The following is a 27729-nucleotide window of genomic DNA, read 5'->3' on the forward strand; positions in this document are numbered from 1 at the left end:
GCCCCGCCCCCGCTCGCCCCGCCCCCGCTCGCCCCGCCCCTTCGGGTTCCCCGCGGCGCCGGCGTGCGCGCCGTGACTGCGGCCTGCGCCGGACTGAGGCGTCCCCCGGCCTCGTCCAGGGGAGCCCCGCAGCGACCCCCGGCCGGGGAGGAAACCCTGGAAGACCGTCGGGAAACTGCCCTGGGGAGCGGTGGCGGGCGCTGGGGGAGAAAGCCAGGCGCTCCTGGTAGCCCGCCCCTCCGTCGTCACATGATCGCGCGGGGCGGAAAACGGGAACCCGAGGCCGCCGCGACGCCCTGACAGGTCGGCGAGAAGGTAGGGAAGGGGCGGGACGATGCGGCTGAGGAGGAGTGCGCCTGCGCCGTGGGACTCGCCGGGCCCGCCGCTTCCGGGTTCGCGTGCGGAGACCGCCCGAGGACTGAAGGTCCTTGACTGGGGATTGGGTGGGGGTGGGGTGGGCTGGGGTGGGGGTGGGGCGCGACGTGGGGAGGTCGAGCCTCTGGACCGCGCGGCGTTGCCCCGGACTGTTGTCGTAGGGTTTCCTCAGATCCTCCCAGATTGGACACGGGAAGGAGGACAAAAGCCGCACTGGGATGAGGCCTCCGCTTATCTTTTGTTAAGATAATGGCATCCTTGTTGCCAGAAGGAATGGCTTCGGGGAGCTGGGCGTGGGAATGCGGGCCGCCTCCCCGGTCGAGGGGTGGGTGTGGACCAGAATGTGACCGAGCCGGCCGTTGAGAGGTCTTGGAGTCCCGGCTTTTTTTGCTTCCACAGTCGTCACCGTATCGTCATCGAAGTGACAGATGTCCACGTTTAGGAAACCTAGCCTCGGAGAAATTGTAATGAAAAGCGAAAGCTCCCCATCCTCAGAGGCAGCCACTTTCAACCATTTTTAAAATTCTGATTCCAAAACAACTGCTACATAAAATACATGCTAGCTCTTGATTTGTTCGTTTTTAGTGACCTTTTGACTTCACACCACTGTGATGAAGACCGAGCACTCTACACCATCTCCTTTTATTTCTCCCTAACTCACCCTCATGACTTTAAACAGCATACGAATCCACTGTTTTGGAAAACTATGCACTTCATACTCTTATTTATAGCATCAGTTTTTAGTAACAGTACTGGGAATGGGGCAAAGTAAGTGAGGCATTCACCTCTGATATAATTTAAGGGAGCACTGGTCAAGATGAATGAAGACAATTCATTTACTTGAACTTAGAGTGAATCAGCATTCACTGATTTTTCCTTTTGCCCCAGATTCCAATATATCAGGGCAAGGCACTGTTACTGATTGTGTTTTTAATACCTCCCTCCCCCGCCCCCCAAGCTTTAAAATAGTTTGGCTGCTGTGTTTGGACTGTTGTCCTGATCCAAAGCCCGCTCTTTAGATACCGCTGACACAACATCATAAGACAAATGTGGGGTGATTGCTTACTCAGGTAAGGAAAGGCGCTACTTGGCAAAGCTTTGGCAGTGTCTCAGGAGAAAATAAGGCCAGAATTTATTAAGAGTTGGAAGTCTGGTCTAAGATGTGTCTGTCAGTCCAGGGTTTGGTAAGAACCCTGTATAACAGTAGAAAATTGGTGGAAACATCAAGGCAAGGGAATTCAGATAATCTCAGTGGGCAAACTGCTGTTGATGATCAAGCCATTTGCCTGGGCTGGACAGTCAAGAAGAGTAACAACAACAACAAAAGTGCTAATGAAGGCAGAGGACCACAAAGTCCCGTTAATGGAAGCAGTAAGATGTGGTTTGGGTTCTCTGTGTCCAGGCTAAGTGGGGTGTAGATGGTCTTCATGAGTACATTCATCTATTCAATAAATATTTAATAATGTCCCAGACGCGGTTTTAGGCACGGAGAATACACTGAGGAATAATGCCCTCATGGAGCTGATAGTCAGTCTAGTGGGAGACGGGGGCGTGAAACAAGTGGACAAATCACACTCTTTGAAATTCTACCATTTAGGAAAATGCAATGAAGAAAATAAATCAAGCTAAGTGGGTAGAGTGACTGGGGTTGGAGAATGCTAATTTAGATAGGGTGGGCAGGGATGGCCTTGCTGAGGAAGAGGAGGATGACCTGGGACCTAAAGGGGGAAAGAGAAACAGTTCTGTGAAGGTCTGGGGAAGGCTGCTCAAGCCTGAGGAGAAGCAGTGTGCAGGTCCCGAGGGTGAGGAAGCGTGATGGCCAATGAAAGCTGAAAGGTAGGCCAGGTGCAGATCCCTTGTGGCACTGCGGGCCAACACAGAGACTTTCAGTTTTAATAGGAATTTATAATAGGAAGTCTTTAATAGATTTTTTTTTAATTTTTATTTATTTATGATAGTCACAGAGAGAGAGAGAGAGAGGCAGAGACACAGGCAGAGGGAGAAGCAGGCTCCATGCACCGGGAGCCCGATGTGGGATTCGATCCCGGGTCTCCAGGATCATGCCCTGGGCCAAAGGCAGGCGCCAAACCGCTGCGCCACCCAGGGATCCCCTCTTTAATAGATTTTTAATGGGATCATGTGATCTGATTTACATTTTTAAACTGTTTTATTTTTTTTCACTTTTAAACATTTTATTGTGGAAATGTTCAAAGGGTTTAAACATCTACGAAGGTAGAAGGAATAATACAAAAAACCCCATCTACTTTTCACCCAGGTCCAAGGATTATCCACTGTACCTCCACCCAGTTCCCCTCCATGTTAATTTTAAGCATATCTGATATCATATTCATAAGTACTTTTAGTATATATCTTTAAACAATTTTTTTTTATCTTTAAACAATTTAACACAATCCTAATACCCTTATAACACTTGGGTATATTAACAATTTCTTGTCATTGTAATCAATATTCAAATATTTCATAAAAAAATTGTCTGCCATTGGTTTGTTCAAATCAAGGTCCAAACAAAGTCTACCCATTGTAGCTGATAAGAATCTTAATCCTCTTTTAATATATAGGTTTCCACTCTATAATTTTTTTCTTCAACTTATTTGTTGAAAAAGCTAGGTCGGGGCGCCTGGGTTGCTTGGTCAGTTACGTGTGTGACTCTTGATCTCAGCTCAGGTCTTGACCTCAGGGTCCTCAGTTCAAGCCCCATGTTGTTCTTCATGCTGGCTGTGGAGCCTACTTCTAAAGAAAAAAAGAAAAGAAAGAATTGGGTCATTTTTTTTGTATTGAATTTCCCACAATCTGGATTTTGCCATCTCTATGGTATCTTTAACACGTTTCTCTGTTTCTGTATTTGCTGTAAGCTGTTGGTTTTACCTAGAGACATTGTTAGATTCAGGCTGAGGTTCTGGCAGAAAATACTCCCTTCGGCATCGTTTCCATTTTATTTTATTTTATTATTTTTTTTTCTTTTTTTTTTTTTTTTTCGTTTCCATTTTAAAATAGCACTCTAAAATATCAGCTCGGGTGGCTCAGCGGTTTAGCATGTCTCATGAATAAATAAATAAAATCTTAAAAAATTTTAAAAATATCACTGTTTGTTACAAGAAAGGGAACAATAGAAGGAAAATAGTGGAAACAAAGAGACCAATTTTGAAGCCGATGAAAGCTTGGACTGGAGTGGCTTGGAGGGAGTGAAGTGCATCAATTCAGTATGTATTGTGATGTAGAACTAGCAGAAATTTGTGACCAGTCAGATGAGACCATGAGAATAGGGAGGCATCAAGAGTGACTGGTGGGCTTGCGCAGATGGAAGACAGCCGTGCTGTCGGGGACAGAGTGGGGGTGACTCGGAGGTCATAGTAGAGCCACAGGACTTGGTTCTGGTAAAACGTCACCCACCTGTGCCTATTGCCTCTCCTTCTCAGGACCCACAGACATGGCCAAAAAGAACAGTAGAACAGCAATTATCAAATGAAGGAAATACAATACTTTTGATACCACACCATAATCTACAAACCTTTTCATGAATTATAGTTGTCCAACAATGTCCTTTGTCTCCTGCACCTGAGATCCCATCCAAGATCATGAATTATATTCAGTTGTATTAGTTTCCTAGGCTGCTGTAACAAAGTACCACAGACTAGGTGTATTAAATAACAGACATTGTGTCATAGTTGGGGGAGGTCAGAAGTCCAGATGTAGACAGCTTTGGATCCTTCTTTTTTTTTTTTTTTTTTTTAATTTTCTTTAATTTTTATTTATGATAGTCACACACACACACACAGAGAGAGAGGCAGAGACATAGGCAGAGGGAGAAGCAGACTCCATGCACCGGGAGCCCGATGTGGGATTCAATCCTGGATCTCCAGGATCGCGCCCCGGGCCAAAGGCAGGCGCTAAACCGCTGCGCCACCCAGGGATCCCCAGCTTTGGATCCTTCTGAGGCTGTGAGGGAGAATATGCTCCTTGCCTTTCTCTCAGCTTCTGATAGTTTGCTGGCAGTTCTTGGTGTTCCTCAGTTTCTATCCACATCGCTCTGACCTGTCTTCATCTTAATCTCTTTTAGGTGGAGCATCTTGTCTTCTGTGACTGACACGTTTGAAGTCAGTAAGCCAGCTCTATAGTGTCCTTCATTTCAAATGTCTGATATCTCTTCATGATTAGATTCAGATTATGTATTTTTTGCAAGAATACCACAAAAACCATGTGTCTGTGTCAGTGCATCATATCCAGTTAGTACACGAAGGTCATATTTGCTAAGTTCCTTGACTGTGAAGGGGATCATTTTTCTCTTTCTAATTAATAGGTAATCCATGGGCAGATATGTTGAAATCATGTAAATATCCTGTTCCTCATCAGACTGTTACCTAGTACGTGTAATATTCATTGATTATTCTTCCCTGAATATCTTTTTACCCTGATGATTGCAAAACTTTTCAAAACATTGTAAAACTATCCTTTTATTTGGTAAAATTCATGTAGTTGAGATTATATTTAAAATCTGTGATAGGGTTCCCTGGGTGGCGCAGCGGTTTGGCGCCTGCCTTTGGCCCAGGGCGTGATCCTGGAGACTCGGGATCGAATCCCACATCGGGCTCCCGGTGCATGGAGCCTTCTCCCTCTGCCTATGTCTCTGCCTCTCTCTCTCTCTCTCTCTCTCTCTCTCAATGTGTGTGTGTGACTATCATAAATAAATAAAAATTAAAAAAAAATAAAAAAATAAAATCAAATCTGTGATAATCCCCATAGGATAAAATCTTTGCGGCGGGAGGGGCATAGTTCACATCGTGTGGTGTAACTTGGGTTTTAATGTTGAAGACTCATTGTGCAATATCAGCTAACAAAGAATTGCAGCTTTAAAAACATTTATGAGTGGCTTCAGGAATGGGCTGAGACAGTGTTGTGCTCCTAGAGAGTAGGGGGGCTTGACACATCTCTTCCATCTAACTATTCCTAACTTTTATCCTGTTATAATAAACTGGTAATCTGTTCTAATTGTGGAATACTAAACATACACAATCAAGATTCTTATCTCCAAGAAAGAAACCCAAAGCTGATAAAAGCTATAATGAACATAGTTACAGGTGTTACTTCCCTGACCTTCAATCTGACCTTCAATTCTACTACAGAAATCTTAGTAATTGCCTCAGAAAAAAAAATGAAAGAAGCAATCAGATCGAGTCACCATCCTTCCTGCACGGTATTTTCAAATTTCCCAGTCATTAAAAAAAGAGGACTATTTTTCTTATTCATATTGTAGACTTTTTCTCCCAGGAGTAGATGTTTTGCCTTGGGGAATGAAAAGGACAAGGCTCTGAAGTACAGGTTATGCCATTACTCAGACTTGTAAAGACAGTGCTTGAAGCCTGGCTAAGCCATAAGAAAAGCCAGTCTTGATAGATCTTCTCAGAAACTTCTTTGGATGTCTGATGATATATGGATAATAATTTACGGAACCAACTGTGTTTATTGTAAATTAACAGAAGTGTTTTAATAAACACATAGTAACTTATGATTGAAAAAAAAATCAGAGAAGCCTGGGTGGTTCAGTTGGTTAGGCATCTGGCTCTTGGTTTTGGCTCAAGTCATGATCTCCTGGGTCGAGGGATTGAGCCCTGTGTTGGGCTCTGCACTCATAGGGTTGTCGGCTTGATGATTCTCTCCCTCTGCTCTCACCTCCCCCCACCCCCAAATAAATAAATATTTTTAAAAATTAATAAAATAAAAAATCCAGACACCTGGTGGCTCAGTCAGTTAAGTGTCTGCCTTCAGCTCAGGTCATGATCTCAGGGTCCTGGGATTGAACTCCAAGTTGGGCTCCTTGCTCAGTGGGGAGTCTGCTTCTCCCTCTCGCTCTCCGTCTGCCTCTGCCCCTTGTCCTACTCATGTGCGCTCACTCGCTTTCTCTCAAATAAAAAAATAAAATAAAAAAATATATATATATATATTTTTTTAAAGAACAAATAATCAGTGATGGGGCACCTGGCTGGTTCAGTCAGAAGAGCATGCTAGTCTTGATCTTGAGGTTGTGGGTGTGAGCCCCATGTTGGGTATAGAGATTATTTAAATAAATAAACTTTAAAAAATCAATGAGGTTGAAATTTGCAAAAGCATATACCCCTCCAAAAAGTCAATTCTGCTGTATGATAATTCAAAAAATAAAATTAATGGTGTAGTTACTTATAGTTTAACTTATAGTATGTGTAGTACTTGAGAGTAGAAAAATTACTTTTTGTTTTTAAGATTTATGGTTAAGATCAGATGGTTAAGCATCTGCCTTCAGCTCAGGTCATGATCTCCGGGTCCTGGGATCAAGCCCCAGGTTGGGCTCCCTGCTCAGTGAGGAATCTGTTTCTCCCTCTGTCTCTGCCTCTCCCCTCCACTCATGCATGTATGTGTGTTCTCTCTTGCTCTCTCTCTCTCTATCTCAAATGAATAAATAAAACACTTTTAAAAAATAAATGAAAAGATGTATTTATTTTAAAGAGGGGTGGAGGGAGGAGCAGAGGGATAGAATCCTCAAGTAAACTCGCCACTGAGCACAACCCAACGCAGGTTTCAATCCCAGGGCCCTGAGATCATGCATGACCCTACCTGAAACCAAGAGTCACACGTTTAACTGACTAAACTAAGCCACTGAGGTGCCCCTAGAAAAATTACATTTTAAAAAAGATTCTAGGGCAGCCGCAGTGGCGCAGCGGTTTAGTGCCGCCTGCAGCCTGGGGTGTGATCCTGGAGACCCGGGATTGAGTCCCACGTCAGGCTTCCTGCATGGATTCCGCTTCTCCCTCTGCCTGTGTCTCTGCCTCTCTCTCTCTCTGAATAAATAAATAAATCTTTAAAATAAAATAAAATAAAGATTCTAAGTTTTCACCTTTTTGCTAGATTGAACAGAATTGTCCCCTTTATCCAATACTGGAACCAATACATTTTCTCTTTTCTTGGCTGATTTTTGGATTTTTGGTTTTAACTTTTTGCTTCTCTCTCTTGCCAAAAATTATTAGGGGGCTCTCTCATTTCTGGGGACAAGAAAGAACAGGTGTACTCCCTGGTCGCAGGGATACTGAGCATCTGCACTTAGGGCAGTAGGACTGGGACTTGGCCAATTGCCCTGTGCTGCTGTTCTGTACCCACTGTCTTGAAATGCCCTTTGACCAGTAACACTGCCCAATGACCTTGTTAGAGGATACTAAAGCCAATTGTACAAGGTTCTAGGTAACATTAAGCTGCTGCTGCCTTTGGTTTTTTTTTTAAGTAAGCTCCATGCCCAGCGCAGAGCCCAATGTGGGGCTTGAACTCACAACCCTGAGATCAAGACCTGGGCTGAGATCAAAAGTCAGACACTTAACCAACTGAGCCACCCAGGTGCCCCTAACATTAAACTTGTGCACTAAAGCTGTGTCATCTGGCTTCTGCAAGGGTCTTACTTGGGATGATTTAATTACCATTTTCTGTGTTTCTGTCTCGGTTTATCCCATTGAGCAGCTCAAGCTATCACCCTTGGCCATCCCATCGTCACTGATATCTATTCCAGAATCCCTACTTCTCTAACATTTTCTACATGTGGATCCTCATGTTCTGGAGTGTTCTTTCACACTTACACAGATATACATATTACATGTACATGGCTGCTCCATACCTTTTTTGCTGATGGTCTATCTTGGAGATCTTGCCATATGAGTGCCTACAATGTCTCATCTTAAAAAGCCTGCCAAGTGTCCCATGCATCATTATTACGTGACTTATTTAACCAGTGTTTTCTTAAAATTACTAACAAAAGGTCAACCCTAGTCTAACCATGAGAAAAACATCAGACAAACTGAAACTGAAGGTCATTCTACAAAATACCTGAGTAGTACACTTCAAAACTCTCAAGCCCAGGGCAGCCTTAGCAGTTTAGTACTGCCTTCAGCCCAGGACGTGATCCTGGAGTCCCAGGGTCGAGTCCCCATCGGGCTCCCTGCATGGAGCCTGCTTCTCCCTCTGTGTTTCTGCCTTTCCCTCTCTCTCATTCTCTGTGTCTCTAATAAATAAATAAAATCTTAAAAAAAAAAAAAACCAAAAACCTCTCAATGCCAAAAAGCAAGGAAAGTCTGAGCAACTGTCACAGCTTGGAGGAATCTAAAGAGACAACTGAATATAATGTGGTAGTCTGGAAGAGACTATGGACCAAAAAGAAGCATCCGGGAAAAAAACTAAAGGAATCCAAATGAAGTGTGGTGTTAATTACACATTGATACAGGTTCATTAATTGTGACCAATGTGTCATACTAACATAAGATGTTAATTATAGGGAAAACTGGGTATGATATACCATCTTTACAGGTTTGGTTGCTTTTTTTAGAGGTGGGGAGAGGCAGAGGGAGAGAGAATCTTAACTAGGCTCCATGCCCAACGGGGAGCCCTATGAGGGGCTTGATCTTACAACCCTGAGATCAACACCTGAGCTGATATCAAGAGTTGAATGCCCAACCGATTGAGCCACCCGGGTACATTTTTTTAAATAAACTGTATTTTAGGATACAGTTTTTTAAAGAAATTTTAGAATTTTAGAGTTTTAGAGTTTTAGTCTTCATTTTTTTAAATAAACTATATTTTAGGATAGTTTTAGAGATGCCTGGGTGGCTCAGCAGTTGAGCATCTGCTTTCGGCTCAGGGCATGATCCTGGAGTTCCGGGATCAAGCCTGCATTGGGCTCCCGCTTCTCCCTCTGATTGTGTCTCTGCCTCTTTCTCTGTGTCTCTCATGAATAAATAAATAAAACCTTTTAAAAAAAAGATAGTTTTAAGTTTATTTTTTAAAGATCATTTATTTATTTATTAGAGAGAGAGAAAGAGGGAGAGAGAGAGAGAGCACAAGCAGGGGAAGTGGCAGAGGGAGAAACAGACCCCTACGGAGCAGAGAGCCCCATGAAGGGCTCAATCCCAGGACCCTGGGACCATGACCCAAGCCAAAGGCAGATGCTTAATCTACTTAGCTACCCAGGTGCCCTAGATTTATATTTTAAAAAACTTGCAGGGGCATCTGGATGGCTCTGTCAGTTGAGTGTCCGACTCTTGATTTCAGCTCAGGTCTTGATCTCGAGGTCATGGGTTCATGCCCTGCGCACACCCAGTGTGGAGCCTCCTAAAAAAGAAAGGAAGACTCCCTTTATATACAACAATGAAAGAATGCCATAATATATTAAGTGAAAAAAATTAAAATACGGAACACCATATATAGTATAGAGGAAGGAGTTGCGTGTGGTGGCTCAGTCGGTTAAGCATCCTACTCTTGATTTCAGCTCAGATCGTGATCTCAGGGTTGTGAGATTGAGCCTGGAGTCTGGCTGCATGCTGGGTGTGGAGTCCGCTTGAAATTCTCTCCCTCTGTTCCTCCCCCTATACTGTCTTATGCTTACTCTCAAATAAATACATAAAGTATTTTTTTTAATTTATAGTATAGAGGGGAAATAAATATCTACTTATCTTTGTTTTTATTTGCATAATGAAACACTGGTTACATAAAAAATGAATAAAAATGGTTTTCTTTAAGGGCCAGGGTTGGCAGACTTTCAACACAGGTCAGATCCAGCTCATTGCATGTTTTTGTAAATAAAGTTTAAGGAAAAAGCCTCACACATTTCTTTGTATTCTCTGCGACTGTCTTCATACTGTAATGGCTGCATTGAATAGTTGTGACAGAGATCGTGAGTGACCATCTGCCCTTTTATAGACCCCTCCTTGGGGGATCAGGGTGGGAATGGGTTGCATAGGGATTGGAGTGGGACAACAGTTCTCCCTGTAGATTTTTTTGCAAAGATTTATTTACTATTTGAGAGAGAAGCGGTGTGAATGCATGGGGGAGGGGCTCAAGGGGCAGAGGGGGAGAGAGAGAGTCTCAGACTCTGTAGAACAGGAAACCTGACATGGGGCTCAGTACCATCACCTGAGATCATGACCCAAGCTGAAACCAAGAGTCACATATCCAACTGACTGTGGCACTCAGGTGCTTTTATCTTTTATATATATATTAAGATTTTATTCATGAGAGATGCAGAGAGAGAGGCAGAGACATAGGCAGAGGGAGAAGCAGGCTTCCTGCAGGGAGCCCCCTGCGGGACTTGATCCCGGACCCTGGGATCCCGACCTGAGCCAAACGCAGATGCTCAACCACTAAGCCCTCAAAAAATGTTTTTGATACTAAACTACCACTCACTGGAACTAGCCTTTCAGGTGTTGCTGGTCTCAGGTTTCTGTTAACCATAGTCTTGTGTTCTTTTTGGTTTGTCAGGAATCTTCAAAAATCCCTCTCCACTATTTGGGATGCTGCCCAAACCTGGGATCTATTACTTCCCCTGGGAAGTCAGTGCTGGCCAAGTTCCCGATGGGGGCGCGCTGAGAACATTCGGCAGGTGAGAATGGTTTCTTCATCATGTGGTAGGAGGGTGTTTCAGTACCTCCCACCCCACCTCCTGCCAGAAAAAAAAACAACTAAAATAGTGTTATTATAAGGGTTTTTTTTGTTGTTTAATTTTTAAAGTTTTCTTTGATCAAGTCATCTCTACACCCAACATGGGGCTTGAACTCACGACCCCAAGATCAAGAGTCACATGCTCCCCTGACAGGTAGTCAGGACCCCTTGTCTACTTATTTTTTAAATGCCAAAACATTAATATGTTTTCACTGGAAAAAAATGTAGGCAATCCACAAAGTGTAAAGAAAGCAAGCAAAAATCACCTGGAATCCCACTGTCTGGACAGCCACTGCTAACCTCTGGTGATTAATTTAGACACATTCATGAGTAGTAGGTACATGAATATGTGGATGGGTGTGTGTTCACACAACATTAAGTATAGCATTATCAGGAAAGTGCAAATTAAAACCATAATGAGATGCTTCTCCTATATCCCCAGTAGAGTGAAGAAACCAAGTGCTGAGGAGGGTTTGGGGCCACTAGAACTCCTGTGCACTCCTGGTGGCAATGTTTCTAGCTCTTTTGGAAAACAGCCTACAGGTTTTGTTTTTTGTTTTTTGTTTTTGTTTTTGTTTTTGTTTTTGTTTTTGTTTCTTTTAGCCTACAGTTTTTTTAAAAGCTAAACATACATCTAACAGGACACCTGGCTGGCTCAGTCCATAGAACATGTGACTCTTGATCTCAGGGTTGTGAGTTCGAGCTCCATGTTGGGTGTAGAGATTGCATTAAAAAAAATGAAATCTTAAAAAAATAAATAAATAAACCAAGCCCCCCCCGCCCAATTACATGTTGTATGGCTCCATTTATGCAAAGGTTTAGAAAATGCAAAAAACATCAATAGTGGGGGGAAAAAAGCAAGCTAATTGCCTGCAAGGATTGCCTGGGTATGGTGGGTAGGAGTATTACAAAAATGCAAGAGGGAAGTTCTTAGGGTGATTGAAACTATATGTTCATTATTGATTGTTTTGACAGTTTCTCAAGGGTAAACAATGTCAGATGTCAAATTGTGTACCTTAAATATGTATAGTTTATTATATTTCAGTTATATATAAGTAAAAGTGGAAGGGAAGAGCATACATTCCTGAATGTTAAAAAGGAGGAGGGCAAAAGACTTGAAGAAACACTTCACAAAAGAGGAGATATATATATATATATATATATATATCCTCGCCACGTAGCAGTCATGCAAAAAGTAAACAATTTTGCATATGACTATATATATATATATATAATATACACAAGCACAAAAATGGACAATAAACACATGAAAAGATTCAACATCATTAGTCACAGGGAAATGCAAATCAAAACAGGCCAGGAAGTCAGGGGAAGAGATCTGGAAGGGAAAGAATCCCAGCAACCGGGGATCCCTGGGTGGCTCAGCGGTTTAGCGCCTGCCTTTGGCCTGGGTTGTGATCCTGGAGTCCCGGGATCGAGTCCCACGTCAGGCTCCCTGCATGGAGCCTGCTTCTCCCTCTGCCTGTGTCTCTGCCTCTCTCTCTGTCTCTGTGTCTCTCATGAATAAATAAATAAAATCTTTAAAAAAAAAAAAAAAAAGAATCCCAGCAACCTAGGAGAACCTCTTTGGCATCAAGAGTTGAAGGTTGCAGGGCACCTGGGGGAGCTCAGGGGGATGGGGTAAATGGGTGATGGGCATTGAGGGCACATGATGAGATGACCACTGAGTGTTATACTATATGTTGGAAAATTGAATTTAAATAAAATATTTAAAAAATAATAATAGGGCACCTGGGTGGCTCGGTTGAACATCTGCCTTTGGCTCAGTTCATGATCCCAGAGTTTTGGGGATCAAATCCTGCACTGGGCTCCCTGCAGGGAGCCTGCTCCTCCCTCTGCCTGTGTCTCTGCCTCTCTCTCTGTGCCTCTCATGAATCAATCAATCAATAATAAATAAAATCTTTAGAGAACCCTGGGAGGCGCAGCGGTTTAGCGCCTGCCTTTGGCCCAGGGCGCGATCCTGGAGACCCGGGATCGAATCCCACATCGGGCTCCCGGTGCATGGAGCCTGCTTGTCCCTCTGCCTATGTCTCTGCCTCTCTCTCTCTCTGTGTGTGACTATCATAAATAAATAAAAATTAAAAAAAAATAAAATAAAATCTTTAAAAAATAATTATAATGGTGATAAAAATTTTTAAAAAATAGAATAAAACCACAATGATATTTGTGCCCACTAGGATGGCTAAAATTAAAAAGACTGACCATACCAAGTACCAGCCAGGATGTGGAGTAACTAGAACCGTCACACATTGCTGCTGGGAGCATCAAGTAGCACAACCATTTTGAAAAACAATTTGGCAATTTCTTTTAGAGTTTAACAGTTTGACCATATAACTTTGTAGTCCCATTTGGGTATTTCCCCTAGAGCCAAAGAGAAAGCATATATCAGCCAAGAGATTTATATGCAAAAGTTCATACCAGTTTATTCATAAGAGCCAAACACTGGAAGCAAACCAAACAAGCTGATGGATGGAGAAACAAATTCTCAATAATAATTACAGCAGGGAAAAAAAAATTAAAAAAAAAAAAATTACAGCAGGGGCCCTCGGTGGCTCAGTTGGTTAGGTGTCTGCCTCCAGCTCAGGTCATGATCCCAGGGTCCTGAGATAGAGCTCCACCCATGTCAGGCTCCCTGCTCTGTGAGGAGCCTGCTTCTCCCTCTCCCTCTGTTTGCTTTTGTTTTCTATCTCTATCAAATAAATAAATAAATAAATAAATTTAAAAAAGTAGTTCCAATAGGGTGCTACCAAACAAATAAAAGGAATAAACTGCTGATTTACCCAACAGCACAAATGAATCCATAAAACCATTATGCTGAGTGAAAGAAGCTAGACACAAAAGAATAGATGCTGTTGTGATCTGATTTATATGAGATGCTTGAGTAGGAAAACTCACCTGTAGAGACCAAAATCAGTGGTTGCCTGGGGTGGCAGTTGGGGAGACGGACTTCAGAGTAGTGGCACAAGAGAACTTGTGGGGGTGATGGAATGGGCCAAATCTTAATTAGGGTGCTGGTTATATATCAGTTTATACTTTTGTCACCATTCATGAAACAGGTGCCTTGTGATACATGTAATTCATATCTTCACAGTGTAGACTGAAAACAATTTTTTGAACTTGTTGCTGCCATTTTAATTCTCTGATCAGAGGCCCATGGATTTATTGGCCTTCCAGAACCTTTAAAGCTTTTTGAGTTTGTTCTGTTTGTGGACAGAAATGATCGCACTTTCTCTGACCTGCAGGTTGTGCCTCTATGACATGACCCAATCCCGAATGACCCTGCGAGCTCAGCATGGATCTGACGAGCACCAGATCCTGGTCTGCACCAAGCTAGTGGAGCCGTTCCAAGCCCAAATTGACTCCCTGTACCTTGTCCTTGGGGAGCTCGAACACCAAGGTAAACTTGTGGATTTATTTATTTATTTATCATTCAGTCAATCAATCAATCAATCAATCACATGTCCTTTCCACTCTGGGTCCTGGGCCTGCCTTCTGATGCAACAGGAGTCCCTCCCTGGGTTTAGCTTCCCTTCCACAGCAGCCCAAAAGTTCAAGGACTCATGGAAAACAGATGTGATCAGGCTCAGTGGACCTGCTCCAGGGAAGTGAGAGGAGAGAGAAACCATGAATTACTGAAGGCCAACCACAAGCTGGGCCTGGTACTACACGGTTTACTTCAGTCTTTTTCAATTTGCACACCAGGTCTTAAACTGAGTCTTATTGTTGCTGTTCCATAGATAAGAAGACCAAGGCAAAGAGGATAGGGCTGGAATAACAGGCCAGGAAGTCAGGGGAAGAGATCTGGAAGGGAACGAATCCCAGCAACCTGGGAGAACCTCTTTAGCATCAAGAGTTGAAGGCTGCAGGGCACCTGGGGGTGCTCAGGTCATGATCTCAGGGTCCTGGGATCGAGCCCCGCATCAGGCTCCCTGCTCAGTGAGGAGTCTGTTTCTGCCCCTCCTTGTGCCACTGCTCCTGCTCGTTCTCTCTCTCTCTCTCTCTCTCTCAAATAAATGAATAAAATCTTGGGGAAAAAAAAAAAGAGTTGAAGGTTGCTCTTTAAAACCCAGGTACTGGGATCCCTGGGTGGCGCAGCGGTTTGGCGCCTGCCTTTGGCCCGGGGCGCGATCCTGGAGACCCGGGATCGAATCCCACATCGGGCTCCCGGTGCATGGAGCCTGCTTCTCCCTCTGCCTGTGTCTCTGCCTCTCTCTCTCTCTCTCTCTCTCTCTCTCTCTCTTTCTCTGTGACTATCATAAAGAAAAAAAATAAAATAAAATAAAATAAAAAAATAAATAAAACCCAGGTACTGGGCAGCCTGAGTGGCTCAGCTGTTTAGCACCGCCTTCAGTCCAGGGCGTGATCTTAGAGACCCGGGATCAAGTCCCACATCGGGCTCCCTGCATGGAGCCTGCTTCTCTCTCTGCCTGTGTCTCTGCCTCTCTCTCTCTCTGTCTCTCTTGTGGATAAATAAAATATTAAAAAAACAACAACGTAGGTACTCAAATGAATTCTTTGCCTCCCTCTCTGGCCATCCCTATGTCATCTTCCTTTACATAGTTGATATCATACTAAATAATGCTGTATCTGATTATTTAGGCTTCACATTATATTGTAAATATTTCCCCATGTTTTTAATTTCCCCATGTTTTAATTTTGTAGATACAGTGTTTATGGCTATATAATATTTTATAGATTAGATGTATATCAGTTCACACAATCATTGCACGTTTATATTGTTTCTGTTTTTTTGTTCTTAAAAATATACTGTACGTTTACTGGTTAAAGACATTATGGTATTATGTCGAATGTTATGCAGCCATTAAAAATGGTGTAAATTTAGTAGAATATTATGCAGCCATTAAAAATGGTGTAAATTTATATCAGTTGACATTAAAAGATGTTCACAGTATCTTTTTTTTTTTTTTCTTTGAGAGAGAGTGAAAGAATGTGTGAGTTGGGGGTGGAGGGACAGAAGGAGAGAGAATCCGAGGCAGGTTCCATGCCCAGCACAGAGCCCAGTGCGGGACTCCATCCCACAGCTCTGAGATCTTGACCTGAGCCAAAATCAAGAGTCAGACTCTCAACCAGCTGAGCCACCCAGGCGCCCCGATGTTCACAATATCTTATTAAGAAAACAGTTTACAAAACAATATGTATTGTATGATCCCCCCATTTTTTTTAAGATTTTAGTTTTAGGGATCCCTGGGTGGCGCAGCGGTTTGGCGCCTGCCTTTGGCCCAGGTCGCGATTCTGGAGACCCGGGATCGAATCCCACATTGGGCTCCCGGTGCATGGAGCCTGCTTCTCCCTCTGCCTATGTCTCTGCCTCTCTCTCTCTCTCTATCATAAATAAATAAAAATTAAAAAAAAAAGATTTTAGTTTTAAGTAATTAATCTCCACACCCAACATGTGATTTGAATTTACAAATCCAAGATTAAGAGTTGCATGCTCTGTCAACTGAGCCAAGCAGGCACCCCGATATACATTTTTATGTATATAAAAAAATAAAATTTGAAAGATTACTCACCAAAATGTTAATAATAGTTATTTTTGTACTTTCATTAGCATTTTACAATGAAAATGTATTACTTTTATAGCCGGGGGGGTGGAAACATTTATTTATTTTTATATATATATATATATATATATATATATACCAGGGTGCTGGGTGGCTCAGTTGGCTAAGCATCTGACTCTTGATTTCAGATCAGGTCTTGATCTCAGGGTCATGAGTTCAAGCCCTGAACTGGAGCCTACTTTTTTTTAAGATTTTATTTATTTACTCATGAAAGACACAGAGAGAGAGAGAGAGAGAGAGAGGCAGAGACACAGGCAGAGGGAGAAGCAGGCTCCATGCAGGGAGCCTGACGTGGGACTCGATCCCGAGTCTCCAGGATCATGCTCTGGACTGAAGGCGATGCTAAACCGCTGAGCCACCTGGGCTGCCCTGGAGCCTACTTAAAAAAAAAAAAAAAAAAAAAAAAAAAAATATATATATATATATATATATATATATACACTTTATATATGTGTGTGTATATATATATAAATTTTAAAAATTTATCTACCTCAATAAATATTTTTAATATTTTAATATATATTTAAAATGCTACAAATTAATACCTTCATGCACTTTGTCCATTTTCTGATTATTTCTTCAGGATAGTTTCCTAAAAGTAGAATTGCTCTATTGAAGGATGCAAACATTTATGTTTCTTGCTTTATACCACCAACATCCTTTCTAAAAGTCATGGGTGGTTTTTAACTCTGGATGAAATGTTATTAGATGGTGCTTACTTTAATTGTCTTTAATTTAATAAAAGTTAATCTTTTTTTTTTTTAATTTTTTTTTTAATTCTTATTTATTTATGATAGGCACACAGTGAGAGAGAGAGAGGCAGAGACACAGGCAGAGGGAGAAGCAGGCTCCATGCACTGGAAGCCTGACGTGGGATTTGATCCTGGGTCTCCAGGATCGCGCCCTGGGCCAAAGGCAGGCGCTAAACCGCTGCACCACCCAGGGATCCCTAAAAGTTAATCTTTATTCAGGCTTAAGCCTTTGAACTTGCTTACAGAGTTCCTACCCTCATGTTGAGAGGCAGGAGGAAGGTGGGTGGGAATGGGTACAAAGGGCCTTTGCACAAATGATTTCCATTTTGACTACAGCCCAAGTCACCTGAGGCTTTATTCTTCTTCTTTTTTTTTTTTAAGATTTTATTTATTCATGAGAGAATGAGAGAGAGGCAGAGACACAGGCAGAGGAAGAAGCAGGCTCCATGCAGGGAGCCCGATGTGGGACTCGATCCCGGGTCTCCAGGATCAGGCCCTGAGCTGAAGGCAGCACTAAACCACTGAGCCACCGGGGCTGCCCCTGAGGCTTTCTTCTGTACCTCCAGCCCTGCAGTGAATCTTGGGAGCTCCTGGGAGCCTGCTGCTCAGTGTCCAGGAGGCTAAGGCCTGACTGCAAATACAGAGAGGTTGAAACAAAGGTGGGACAGCAGACCAGGAGGAGAACAGGACCTGGAGGGGACATTTAGAATTACTTGTGGGAAGAAAATTAAGAAAAACTTTGTTAAAGTTCAACACATATAATTTTTAAAATTTAATATATTTTTTAAAAGATCTTATTTATTCATGAGAGACAGAGAGAGAGAGAGAGGCAGAGACACAGGCAGAGGGAGAAGCAGGCTCCATGCAGGGAGCCTGATGTGGGACTCTATCCCGGGTCTCCAGGATCATGCCCTGGGCTGAAGGCGGCACTAAACTGCTGAGCCACCTGGGCTGCCCCTACATTTAATATTTCAAATCAATGATGCACAAAAGTAGGATGGACCTCCCCGTACCCATCACCCAGATTCAGCAGGGACCCATAGTCTGCTGTTGCCTGCATTTTATTTACTTATTTTGCTGTCCTCCTTTAGAGCAAACCCATAAACACCTCATATGCTTCTACCAGTACCACACCCAACAACATAGCTGTCCTTTGATAAAATCTAATCCCATGTCCAAGTTCATTCCATTCCCCTCCATTGGTTTTTAAAATTGGTTACTTCAGATCAGGATCCAAAGTCCATTTACTGCATTTGGCTTCCATAACCCAGGTCTCTGTAAGAGTTCTGTCCTCCTCTCTCTCTCTCTCTCTCTCTCTTTTTTTTTTTTTTTTTTTTTTTTGCCATTTATTAGAGAATTTGGGTCTGAAATTGGCTGATTGCTTCCCCCTGGTTGCATTAAGCCTTCTTTTCCCAGCCTTTTCCTGAATGGATTGGAGTTCAGGGACAGCTCATGGTTGATGAGGAAAAGTTCTTTAGAGAAGAATCCCAGGGCATAAATGCAGGAAATGTCGAAAGGCACCTCCTTAAAAGACCTGATAAAATAATGAATCTGGGCAAGATCGTTATCACTGGCTGCTCCCATCGGGCTATCAGCCCATGAAAACAGGGCAGGAACGCTGCGCAGCAGGGACCAGCCAGCAGCACCGGGACCTGCCCCACAGGCCAGACTCTGCAGAGGCAGATCCATCAGCCAGGAAGGCACAAACAGTGCAGCACCACTCTCTGTCCTTGCCCCCACCCCCCAAACCTGAACCCCCCAAACCTGAACCTGAACCATCGAGCCTCAGGTCAAGCGGCATTCTCTCTGGGTGCTGGCTACTTGATCCCTTCTTATTATTTTCTTTTTTTTTCTCTTATTATTTTCTAAACACAATCTATGTGTTTTTTCTTTCTTAAAAAAAATTTCTGGGATCCCTGGGTGGCACAGCGGTTTGGCGCCTGCCTTTGGCCCAGGGCGCGATCCTGGAGACCCGGGATCGAGTCCCACGTCGGGCTCCCGGTGCATGGAGCCTGCTTCTCCCTCTGCCTGTGTCTCTGCCTCTCTCTCTCTCTCACTCTGTGTGACTATCATAAATAAATAAAAATTTTTTTAAAATGCTATTAAAAAAAATTTCTCCGTAAACTTCTAATTTTTAAATAAGACATGCTCATCATTTGAAACTGACACACGGAAGGAAAGACAACGATGAGGAGGGAGGGGCAGAGTGTGAGCCGAGCCTGGAGGTGGCTGCTGGTCCCTAGTCTACAGGGTGCCTGCATGGCTGCCTTCACACCTCCTCTGTCTATCTTGTCCTGGTCAGGTCCCAAGTCCCATGGGGCACAAACATCAACTAGACACAGATCTAAGATCTGTTGGGTGGCAAGGTGAGCAGTTCTGAGGACAGCCAAGAGGCCAACTAAAGTCACCTTTCTGAGGCGCCTGGCTGGCTTAGTCATAAGAGCATGTGACTCTTGATCTCGGGGTTGTGCGTTCGAGCCCCATGTTGGGTGTAAAGATTACTTAAATAAATAAAATTAAATATATATATATAAATAAGTAAAGTCACCTTCCTGAAATTTGTGCACACAACTAGCCAAGGAGGCCAAAGGTGAAGAAATGCCATACCAGAAATCCACTGGCTCTGACTTGTTCTTTGGGTACCATCCCAGAGCCTGAGGCCTTCCTGCCCAGGGCTGAGGGGTGGGGACACAGTCTTCTCTCCATTCTGCTCCAGGGCCCCTGGGAGAATTCTCCCAGCTGCAGATGACCTCGCCCACAGCGAGAGGCTGCCCTGGAGCCCTAGCCATAAATCCCATGAATCCCACCTGCCTGATTTTCCTCCAGCTGACTCCTATTACCTGCCCCTACAGGCCTTCCTGTTGTGTTGTAGCCTGGAACCTTTGTTCCTGCCTGAAGGGCTCCTCTTTCTGCGCTGGCCTTCCCCAGGACGTGCCTGGAACCTATTCTCTTTGCCAGGACAGCGATTCCCCTCTGTCCCCATGTGGAGCCTGGTCATCCTCCCAGGGCCCAGAGGCAGGCCCAGCAGCCTACTGGCTGATAGATTGGCTTTGCCATTCCACCTTTGTCCTCTGTGGTCAACCGGTTCTGCCACTAGGCACCTCTGCCCCACTTCTGCCTCCCATGGCCATGGCCACACCTCTGCCACCTGATACTGCAGTCGTGACTCTGGGTGACTCACAGGACCTGTGCACTCTGGGCTCCTCCTTTTTTTCCCACCTTCTGTCCTGGTCATGGCCTCCTCACTGCCATGGCCACCCCTTTCTTGGAGGAAGTTTCTGGCACTTACCTTCCATCACCGATGCCTGATGAACCCCCAACCTCCACCCTTGCAGGTCCCACCTGCCTGCTGCTGATGGAGAAGGTTCCCACGCTCCGTGGGTTCCTAGCATGATGTTAAAGTCTCTTGTCGCACTGGGGCCTCCCGTGTGTCCCCGTCCACCCTGTCCCACGACCCACAAACAGCTGTTTCTGACATTTGCCTGTCACGGGAGACCCCTACTTCATCACCTCCCTGCTCGTTTCATCAGGTCCAGCAGAGGCCGCAGCAGCAGCTCCTCCTAAAGTCACCTGTGTCCACACCCCCCTGTGGCTTCTTTCTTCTGTCTGGGTGGAGGGCCCTTCCTCAACCCCTGCGCTGTGACCCACGGCCGGTCCTCCCACAGGGACTTGGCTTTCCCAACTGAGTCCTTAACCTGTTACTGCTGCCTCTTCCCTTTCTGAGTATAAATCACTCAAGCCTCTTCTACATTAAGATAATAACAATAACAGTGTTCTCTTCTGCTCTGTATCCCTCCCTCGCTCTGGCCCTCCTTCCCTCTTTCCTCCCCACACCTCTGCCCACTGCCCTGGTCATTCAGTCCTTCCGTTGTTCTGGGTTTGTTAAACTTGCAAGAAATTATTCTACAGGACTTCCTAGTCATCTTGTCTGTAAACTCTGTTCTCCCCTCCCTGCAGCATTTCCTCAAATGCTGTTCCTCGCATTCCAGTTTCAAGGGCCTGCGGATGCTCTGACAGGACTGCCCAGTCTGTCCCTTGTGATTATCCTATTTCTTAAGGTCACTCCTGTGTTTGATAGTGTTTTTCATTCACAGGGAGAAACAATATGTTCCTCAATATAAATCTAAGATGGAGGGTTTCCCCAGGCTGACGAGAGGAAAGCGCTGATAGGCATCGAGTCGAAAAGTTCTGTGCAGGGTGCCTGGGTGACACAGTGGGTTGGACACTGACTCTTAGTTTCAGCTCAGGTCATAATCTTGGGGTCGTGGGATTGAGTTCTACCTGCATCAGGCTCCATGCTCAGTGCTGAGTCCATTTCAGATTCTCTCTCCCTCTCCCTCTGGTCCTCTCTACTCATGCACACTCTCTCTGTCTCTCAAATAAATAAATAAAATGTTTAAAATAAAATGAATCTAAAAAAAAAGTTCTGCGCAATTAAGTCAGATAACTAAGAACATCTTCATACAGGAAGTTGTTGTGTTTTTTGTAAAGATTTGTTTTATTAGAGAGGGGGCCAGGAGGGGCAGAGGGAGAGGGAGACTCTCAAGCAGACTCCTCTCTAAGTGGGGAGCCTGACGCAGGGCTCCAGAAAGAACCAACAGTCTACACTGATGGCTAGATCAGGGTAGTGTCCCACACCCACTGCTCCATAGGCCATGCAGCCTCTGCAGCCCGGCCCCAGGGCCGACAGAACCTGAGGACACAAAGGTAACCTGTTTCAGACAAGTTCATCTTCCTGTGTTGGAGGCTGGAATCTAGACAGTCTGACCCTCTGAATTCTGCCCCCGTGCTGTGTTAAATCAAGAAAGTGGTTCTAGGGGTGCCTGGCTGGCTCAGTTGGTAGAATGTGCAACTCTTGATCTCAGGGTCGTGCGGTCATAGAGCGTACTTAAAAAAAGAAAAAAAAATAAGGAAAGAAAGTGGCCTAGACCAGGAGACTAGGAGGAAAGCTAGGCATGACCTATCTAACAAAAGAGCCTGTTTTTCAAAACCGCATCAAAAGAACACAGGATAATGTCCTAGAGCATTGAATATGTTTGTTGACATGCCCAGAGAGCATAAAGAACATGGATGAAAAAAGAAAAAAAAAGAAAAAGAAAGAAAAAAAAAGAAAAGAAATCCAGAGTGCCTGGGTGGCTGAGTCAGTTGAGCATCTCACTATCTCAGCTCAGGTCTTGATCTCAGGGTTGTGAGCTGTTCTCTCCACCCATGTGGAGCCTAGTTAACAAAAAACCTGTTAGGGCAAACCCCAGAAGTCTTTCCAGCTTGGTGTCACCTGCATGTTGACAAATCTTTCCATCAAGTCAGCACAGCATGTGCCAGAAGTACCTCCCAGCCCCTCATCCAGGGTGGGTTGACTTGGCCCTACAAGGCCAAACTCTTCCCCCTGGATCCCAATTTCCAATGCCAGTGGGGCCCAGTATGCCAAGGGGGGAAAATGGGATGGTGATTGAGACCCCTCCTCAACCCCAGGGACTCAGGGCCTACAGAGAAGGTGGCAAGAGGTGTCAATTAAGATGACAAAGAACAGAGGTAGAGGTGCATCTACCTGGCCCTTCCTCGGTGGAGAAGTGGGACTTCCAGGCCATCCCGTGTTCCAAACAGGTGTGATCACATGCACCAGCCCCACTGTTCTGAAGCCCAAGTAGAGAAAAGTGACCAGTATCTCGCATACCAGCCTTCAGACTCATCCTGTCAAAGTTCAGGCCTGAGAGCAAGTCCGGGGAAACAGCTGGAATGCATCTGTAAGGTGTGTGGCTTACACGGGCTCAGTCACTGCTAGTGCCTTGTGCTTGTGTCTTTCAGACGGAGGCTCCGTGGTGAAGGCCCGGGTGCTGACTTGTGTGGAAGGAATGAACCTACCCTTGTTAGAACAAGCCGTGCGGGAGCAGAGGAGGTACCAGGAAGAGAGGGACAGCAGCCGGTAGCAAATGGCCGTTCCTGGCAACCGCCCTCCCTCGCCCCCCAACCAGCTTCTGAGGCCGAGCCCACTGGAGATGCCTGAGGAGAGAAGATCCAGGACCTTCCTCAGAATGACACCCTCTGGAGCCAGAGAGAAGAGGGGACGTTTGCTAATTTGGATCATTCCAGACACACACACCCCTCGCCGGGAGCCCGTGGGAGGCTGAGCTGTGGGGTGCTGGGCGCTGAGCCTCGTGTGGGAATATGGAGGGTTCTGGAAGGTCCTCATGAATAAAGGCCCCAGTGGGGGAGACCTTGTGTTGTGTGCACGTGGTGCAGCGCCGGCCGGGGCCAGGAGGGGGAGCCGCCGAGCAGGAAGCCTGTCAGCAGTGAGGCTCCAGAGCACAGGGTTTCTGGTGAATTCTGGGCTGGGGTTTGCCGGAGGGGTGAGCTCCTAGCCTCTGGGAGCCTCCAGGGCCCGGGGGGCCGGCTCAGGATGCAGGGGGGCCGCCCCACCAAAGTTCTGCCCTCAGAGGAGGCCGAGCGCCCCCAGCATTTGGGGCCCAGCCCCTCACCCTGGCCATGCGGCCTGGGGCAGGACCGTGGCTCCAGAAACTCTTCCTGACCCCTGACCTCTGCCTCAGGCTGACTCCGGCCCCTCAGGCCGCCCTCCTGGGTGCCTTCACCCCCAGAGCCTGGGCCCCGTGGGGCAGAGGCAGGGGCTCGCTGGGAAGTTTGGGCCCTCCTGCACCCCGTAGCCGGGGCCCGGGGAGGGCTGGGGTGAGGGGGGCAGAGGCGGGGCAGCGTGTCCGTGGGGCCGGGGGCAGCCGGGCGCTGGGTGTGGCGGCCACTGCCCCAGGCGCGCTCTGTTTCCTGGGCAGCTCTGCGGCCATGGATGTGTTCCAGAAGGTAGAGAAGATCGGAGAGGGCACCTATGGGGTGGTGTATAAGGCCAAGAACAAGGAGACAGGGCAGCTTGTGGCCCTCAAGAAGATCAGGCTGGATTTGTGAGTGCCGCCGCGGCCCCGGAGCCACCCTGCCCAGGGCGGCCCCCTGCCCCCTCAGGGCTCAATGCCCCCCCCCCCCCCCGCTTGGGAGTGTGCCCGGGTTCCGTGGGTGCCCCCACGGGTGCCGCCCGCCTGCCCCCCGCCGCGGCCACACTTGCCCAGCGCCCTCGGCGGGTGTGTGCTGAGGAGCTCGGCGCCCCATTGCCAGTGGCCCGGGCACACTTCCGGAAAGCGGGACCCACAGGTGACCCCCGGGCGGGAGCACCCTGCTCGCTCCGGCCTCCACTGCTGCGCCCTCCCGCCCCGCAGGGAAACCGAGGGCGTCCCGAGCACCGCCATCAGGGAGATCTCCCTGCTCAAAGAGCTTAAGCACCCCAACATCGTCAGGTGAGGTGGGGAAGGAGGTGGGGAGGCCGGGCTGCCCCGGGCCAGCTGGGGCCGCGTGGTGACCCGTGTCCCCGGTCAGGCTGCTGGACGTGGTGCACAGTGAGAAGAAGCTTTACCTGGTGTTTGAGTTCCTCAGCCAGGACCTGAAGAAGTACATGGACTCGGCGCCGGCCTCCGAGCTGCCCCTGCACCTGGTCAAGGTAGCGAGGGCGGGGTGCGGAGGGCCCGGGCGCGCCCACCTGCCGCCGTCGCTCAGGCAGCGTCGCCGCGGCTCGGCAGAGCTACCTCTTCCAGCTGCTGCAGGGGGTGAGCTTCTGCCACTCTCATCGGGTCATCCACCGAGACCTGAAGCCCCAGAACCTGCTCATCAACGAGCTGGGGGCCATCAAGCTGGCCGACTTCGGACTGGCTCGAGCCTTCGGGGTGCCCCTGCGCACCTACACCCACGAGGTACCGCAGGACGGCGGGGCAGGGGCGACAGCTGAAGGGACGTCACCCGAGCACCCGGCCCCCCCGAAGGATACTGGCTTCTCGCCCCCACAGGTGGTGACGCTCTGGTATCGCGCCCCTGAGATCCTCTTGGGCACCAAGTTCTATTCCACAGCTGTGGACGTCTGGAGCATTGGTTGCATCTTTGCTGAGATGGTAGAGTGAGGGACGGGCATGGCCACAGGGAGGCCGCAGGCAGGGTCCTGCTCGGGGTGGGGAATGGGACTCTGATTCTCCCTTGATTTCTGGGGTGTTTGGGACTGGCTCTGGGACTAAGAAAGCGAGCCTTATTCCAGAAACGGGCAGGATTCTTCGCCCAGCCCTGGGAAAGACATCTTAACTGGTTTTGGATTCTGTAGGACAAGGGAGTGGGCCCCACACCTTCTATTCCTCATTTCAGGTGACCCGCAGAGCCCTGTTTCCTGGTGACTCTGAGATTGACCAGCTCTTTCGAATCTTTCGGACCCTGGGGACACCCAGTGAAGCCACGTGGCCAGGGGTCACCCAGCTGCCTGACTATAAGGGCAGTTTCCCCAAGTGGACCAGGAAGGGGCTGGAGGAGATCGTGCCCAGTCTGGAACCAGAGGGCAAGGACCTGCTCATGGTAGGTACAGGTGGGAGGCAGTGCAGGGCGACAAAGCCTGCTGCCCCCACGTAAGTGCCTGTCAGCCAGCCCGTGTGTCACCCCAGCTCCTTCAGAGTCCAGCTGGTCTCTTTTCTGACCCCTGAACACAACTCGCTTGTCCCTGTCCCTGTGCATATTGATGGTTCAACCTGGAGGCATCAGCCCTGAAAAGTCCAGGGCTCATGTTTCCTTTTAAAATTTTCTTCTAGTTAGCTTTGTTTTTATGCTCTAATAGTTACCTTTAAGATTTTATTTATTTGAGGGCACCCCGGGTGGCTCGGCGGTTTAGCACCGCCTTCAGCCCATAGCATGATCCTGGAGACCCGGGATCGAGTCCTGCGTCAGGCTCTCTGCAAGCTCTGCCTGTGTCTCTGCCTCTCTCTCTCTCTCTCTCTCTCATGAATAAATAAATAAAATCTTTAAAATAAAATCTTAAAAAAAAAAAGATTTTGAGAGCGAGCAAAAACAGGCAGAGGGAGAAGCAGACTCCCCGCTGAGCGGGAGCCCACCCTTGGGCTCGATCCCATGACCCTGAGATCATGACCTGAGCTGAAGTCAGACCCTTAACTGAGCCACCCAGGGCCCAATAGTCGCCTTCCTACGTAAGCTTTCCCAGGCAGGGAGCTTGCCTCCTTCCATAGCAGTTGCTCTTCCCGGGAGGCTGTTCCCTGCTGTCTGGGCCCCTGCCACGGTCTGAGCCCACCTGTCCTATTGCACATCCTGACCTGTTGGGCTGGCCCAAGCCAGACTTCCCAGGCCTCAGGCAGAGCCATCCATTCTTACCCACAAAGACTCCGAGCCACATCTTTAATCTGGTGTTGGGCCAGAGGAAGGCAGGGAAGTATTTTCATTTTTTCAGAGGCCTGTGTGTGTCTACCAGCCCAATGCCAGCAGGATGGCATATACCTCCAGCCATGGCTACTCCCAGGCAAGGGGTCCTTCCACAGCCCAGCTGGGCTTAGGGACTCTGAGTTCCTGTCTCACCCCCTGAGAAGTCTGTCTCAACCAGAAGTAGGCTGAGGCTGGGAACCCCAGGTAGGAAGAGGCCAGACGGACTGAGCCTCTCGTCTGCAGGAGACAAGGATGACTTCCAGGCCACCCTAGAATGAGCTCTTTGTCCCCAGGTTCTGACAGCGTCCAGAACGGCTCATGAGCTGGGAAGTAGCGGGTGCATGCGGTTCCTGTTTGAAGGCAGCTGCTCTGGGGCTTGGGACTCACCCCTGGGGGCTGAGGGTAACCCCTCTCTGGGCCTGGCCACCCGAAGGCTCAATCTCTTTCCTCCCCCTCTTCCTTCCTCCACAGCAACTCCTGCAGTACGACCCCAGCCAGCGGATCTCAGCCAAGGCAGCCCTTGTGCACCCCTACTTCTCGTCTGCCGAGACCTCCCCAGCTCCCCACCAGTGCGTGCTGGAGCGTTTCTGCCGATGAGGAGGTGGGAGGCCCTCTGCCTTGGGGCCTCTCTCCAGCTGCCTCCCTTCCCACTTCCCCCAAAAAGAGAACAATCTGGGAGAGAGCAAAACTTTGAGGAATTTGGCATCAGCCTCCAGAGAGCTGAGTTTGGGTGTTAGTTTTGTCAGCAGGTTAGCACGTTCCCATGATGTTTGTTGGGTTCAACAGGGCCGGTTCGAGATGGGGGTAGTTAGTCTGGCTCCCTGGCGCTGGAACAATAGTTACCAAGGTGGGTGGGAAGCCTGCCCTCTGGCAGCGAGGCAGAGCCAGCCCCCGCCCCCCAGTGGAAGGGTGCCCCCTGCTGGTCTTTACGGCTTTAATGTTTTGGGAGAAAAGCTGCATTCCAGTTAAGAGTCTGAGTTAAACAGGGAGCATGGCCAAGGACAGGGAGGATATTTTCCTGATCCCAGCGTAGGTCGGGGTGTGTGGCGGGTTCTAAATAGTTGTCTGTACTCAGGATATGCTTATGTTCGTTTGCCTCTGGCTTTGAGAACAGGAAATAAAAGTGATGCGTTCCTGAGCTGTCCAGTGTTTTCCTCCTCAAAGGGGGTCACCAGGGACTTGTTGACAAAGGGGAGGTTGACAGAGGGCTGGAGACAGTTCTGGCCCGAAGCGAGAGACCCAGAACAGAGGCGGTGGGGAGGGGCCGTCTGTGACCTTTCCAGGATCTGCTAACA

At 47.2% G+C, this 27729-nt stretch overlaps 2 protein-coding genes across 9 annotated transcripts; both read left to right on the plus strand.

Moving 5' to 3' along the window:
• Positions 1-20: 20 nt before the first annotated feature.
• On the plus strand, positions 21-23413 carry TEN1 (TEN1 subunit of CST complex). 6 transcript variants are annotated; one of them, XM_072781679.1, is made up of 5 exons: positions 34-424; positions 4454-4490; positions 10660-10780; positions 14103-14257; positions 23000-23413. In XM_072781679.1, the coding sequence occupies exons 3-5, from the start codon at positions 10692-10694 to the stop codon at positions 23119-23121; spliced, it is 366 nt and encodes a 121-aa protein (XP_072637780.1). In that variant the 5' UTR covers positions 34-424; positions 4454-4490; positions 10660-10691; the 3' UTR covers positions 23122-23413. The 6 variants fall into 6 exon arrangements, with proteins under 6 accessions (XP_072637779.1, XP_072637778.1, XP_072637780.1 ...); XM_072781680.1 differs by having other exon boundaries at positions 381-424; positions 4454-4494; XM_072781676.1 differs by lacking the exon at positions 34-424 and adding an exon at positions 1408-1445 and having other exon boundaries at positions 4454-4494.
• On the plus strand, positions 23372-27572 carry CDK3 (cyclin dependent kinase 3). Of its 3 annotated transcripts, none has more exons than XM_072781672.1 (8): positions 23372-23511; positions 23977-24102; positions 24412-24489; positions 24569-24689; positions 24769-24939; positions 25033-25134; positions 25379-25582; positions 26906-27572. In XM_072781672.1, exons 2-8 carry the CDS (start codon positions 23987-23989, stop codon positions 27029-27031), a joined length of 918 nt encoding a protein of 305 aa, XP_072637773.1. In that variant the 5' UTR covers positions 23372-23511; positions 23977-23986; the 3' UTR covers positions 27032-27572. The 3 variants fall into 3 exon arrangements, with proteins under 3 accessions (XP_072637773.1, XP_072637772.1, XP_072637771.1); XM_072781671.1 differs by having other exon boundaries at positions 23483-23541; XM_072781670.1 differs by lacking the exon at positions 23372-23511 and having other exon boundaries at positions 23553-24102.
• The last annotated feature ends 157 nt before the right edge of the window (positions 27573-27729 follow it).

The sequence above is a fragment of the Canis lupus genome, chromosome 16, assembly GCF_048164855.1.
Source record: "Canis lupus baileyi chromosome 16, mCanLup2.hap1, whole genome shotgun sequence".
NCBI lineage: Eukaryota > Metazoa > Chordata > Mammalia > Carnivora > Canidae > Canis > Canis lupus.